The 2,042-nt window shown below is 54.1% G+C and overlaps 1 protein-coding gene across 1 annotated transcript; it reads left to right on the plus strand.

Annotated features, from left to right (window-relative positions):
* Positions 1-959: 959 nt before the first annotated feature.
* LOC107123693 (uncharacterized protein K02A2.6-like) lies at positions 960-1,811 on the plus strand (the record flags this gene model as incomplete). The annotated part of the gene is made up of 2 exons (XM_015426995.1): positions 960-1,663; positions 1,766-1,811. Coding segments are annotated over 2 exons (750 nt in total), but the record flags the coding sequence as incomplete, so codon positions are not given.
* Positions 1,812-2,042: the final 231 nt, after the last annotated feature.

Genomic DNA, 2,042 nt, shown 5'->3' on the forward strand with positions numbered 1-2,042 from the left:
GGATTTTTCAGGGCCTCATGGAACGTCTACTAAGGGGGGTACCTGGCACAGTGCCCTATTTTGACGACGTGCTGATTGCGGGCGGGTCTGAACAGGAACTACTGGACCGGGTTAAAGAGGTCCTCAGGCGTTTTCAAAATGCCGGCCTCAGAGTTAAGCGCTCAAAATGCACGCTCGGGGTGGAAAGTGTGGACTTCCTGGGGTTTCGCATTGACGCAGAGGGAGTCCACCCCACGGATGAGAAGGTATCTGCAATCCAAAACGCCCCCAGGCCGGTGAGTAAGAAGGAGCTCCAATCCTTTTTAGGACTCCTGAATTTTTATCATGCGTTTTTACCGCATAAGGCATCAGTGGCGGCCCCTTTGCACGCGCTTTTGCACAAGGAGGCAAAATGGAAGTGGGGGCAGGCCGAGGAAAAGGCTTTTGTGGGAGTCAAGGAGCTGCTGACATCTAATGCCGTACTCACGCATTATGATGAACACAAGCTCCTGGTGTTAGCTGCTGACGCTTCACCGTTTGGAGTAGGCGCAGTTTTAAGCCATCTGATGCCTGATGGGAGCGAAGCGCCTATCGCTTTTTATTCTAGATCACTATCTGCGGCAGAGCGGAACTATGCCCAGATAGACAAGGAGGGTCTGGCGTTGGTAGCGGCTGTCAAAAAGTTCCATGATTTTATTTTTGGCAGACGATTTTTGCTGGTCACTGACCACAAGCCGCTACTGGGGATTTTTGCGCCCGATAAGCAATTGCCAAACATCATGTCCCCACGCATGCTTAGATGGGCGATATTTTTGCAGGCTTATGATTTTGACTTAGAGCACCGGCCTGGGAAAGCGATTGGGCATGCGGATGCCCTCAGCCGGTGCCCGGTGCCGGACATTGGCGCAGACCCTGCCCCCGCCTGTGAGGTCTTGGCAATTGAGGAGCTTCCTCGACCCCCGGTATCATCCAGGGACATTGCAGCACACACGGCCAAGGATAGCGTGCTGTCCCGAGTATTAAACTGGGTTTGGAGGGGGTGGCCGGTTGGAAGCGTTGAACCGGAGTTCGGCCCTTACAAAAGCCGTCAAAATGAACTATCCATTTCTAAGGGCTGTGTATTATGGGGGAACAGGGTGGTGGTTCCTGACAAACTCAGGACGAGAGTGTTAGAGTCGCTGCACGAGGGTCACCCCGGTATGGTACACACCAAAGCGTTGGCCAGAGGGTATGTCTGGTGGCCGGGGCTGGACAAAGAGATCGAAGAATGGGTACGAGGGTGTCCCAAATGCCAGCAAGTCAGACCCGATCCCCCACAAGCTACACCCCAAGGCTGGGAGTCATCTGGTAAACCCTGGGCCAGATTGCATATAGATTTTGCTGGCCCTCTCCAAGGGCAAATGTTCCTAATTGTGGTGGACGCTATGTCCAAATGGCTGGAGGTCGTGCATATGAAATCGACCACATCACTTGCTGTGATCCATGCGCTCCGCCGACTTTTTGCCACCCACGGGTTGCCTGACGTCATCGTCAGTGACAACGGGCCTCAATTTGTGTCTGAGGAATTTAGGCTCTTCCTCACGAGTAATGGCATACGCCAAATGACTTCGGCCCCTTTCCATCCGGCATCTAATGGCCAAGCCGAACGGATGGTCAGGACGGCCAAAGAGGCCCTGGGTAAAATGGACGAAGGGGACTGGAGCCAGAGGCTGGGCTCCTTTCTTTTGCTGCAGCACACCACCCCCTGTAGTGCTACAGGCCGTAGTCCGGCCGAATTGTTAATGGGGCGGAGACTCACGACCCGTTTGAACCGAATGCACCCAGACCTCACAGAAGATCAGTCCGAGCGTACCACTGCGCAACCGAAGGTGCGCATGTTTGAAAAAGGGGACAAGGTTTTCGCACGAAATTATGCAAACGGGCACTTGTGGCTTCCTGGGGTTATATCCGACTCTGTGGGTACTCGAATGTATGTGGTGCAGTTAGCTGACGGTCGAATATGGCGGCGCCACATAGATCAGTTAAGGAGACGTTGGGCTAGGGACAGCGCTGACTCTCCGACG

The sequence above is a fragment of the Gekko japonicus genome, unplaced genomic scaffold, assembly GCF_001447785.1.
Source record: "Gekko japonicus isolate JY-2015 unplaced genomic scaffold, Gekko_japonicus_V1.1 scaffold312, whole genome shotgun sequence".
Taxonomy (NCBI): domain Eukaryota; kingdom Metazoa; phylum Chordata; class Lepidosauria; order Squamata; family Gekkonidae; genus Gekko; species Gekko japonicus.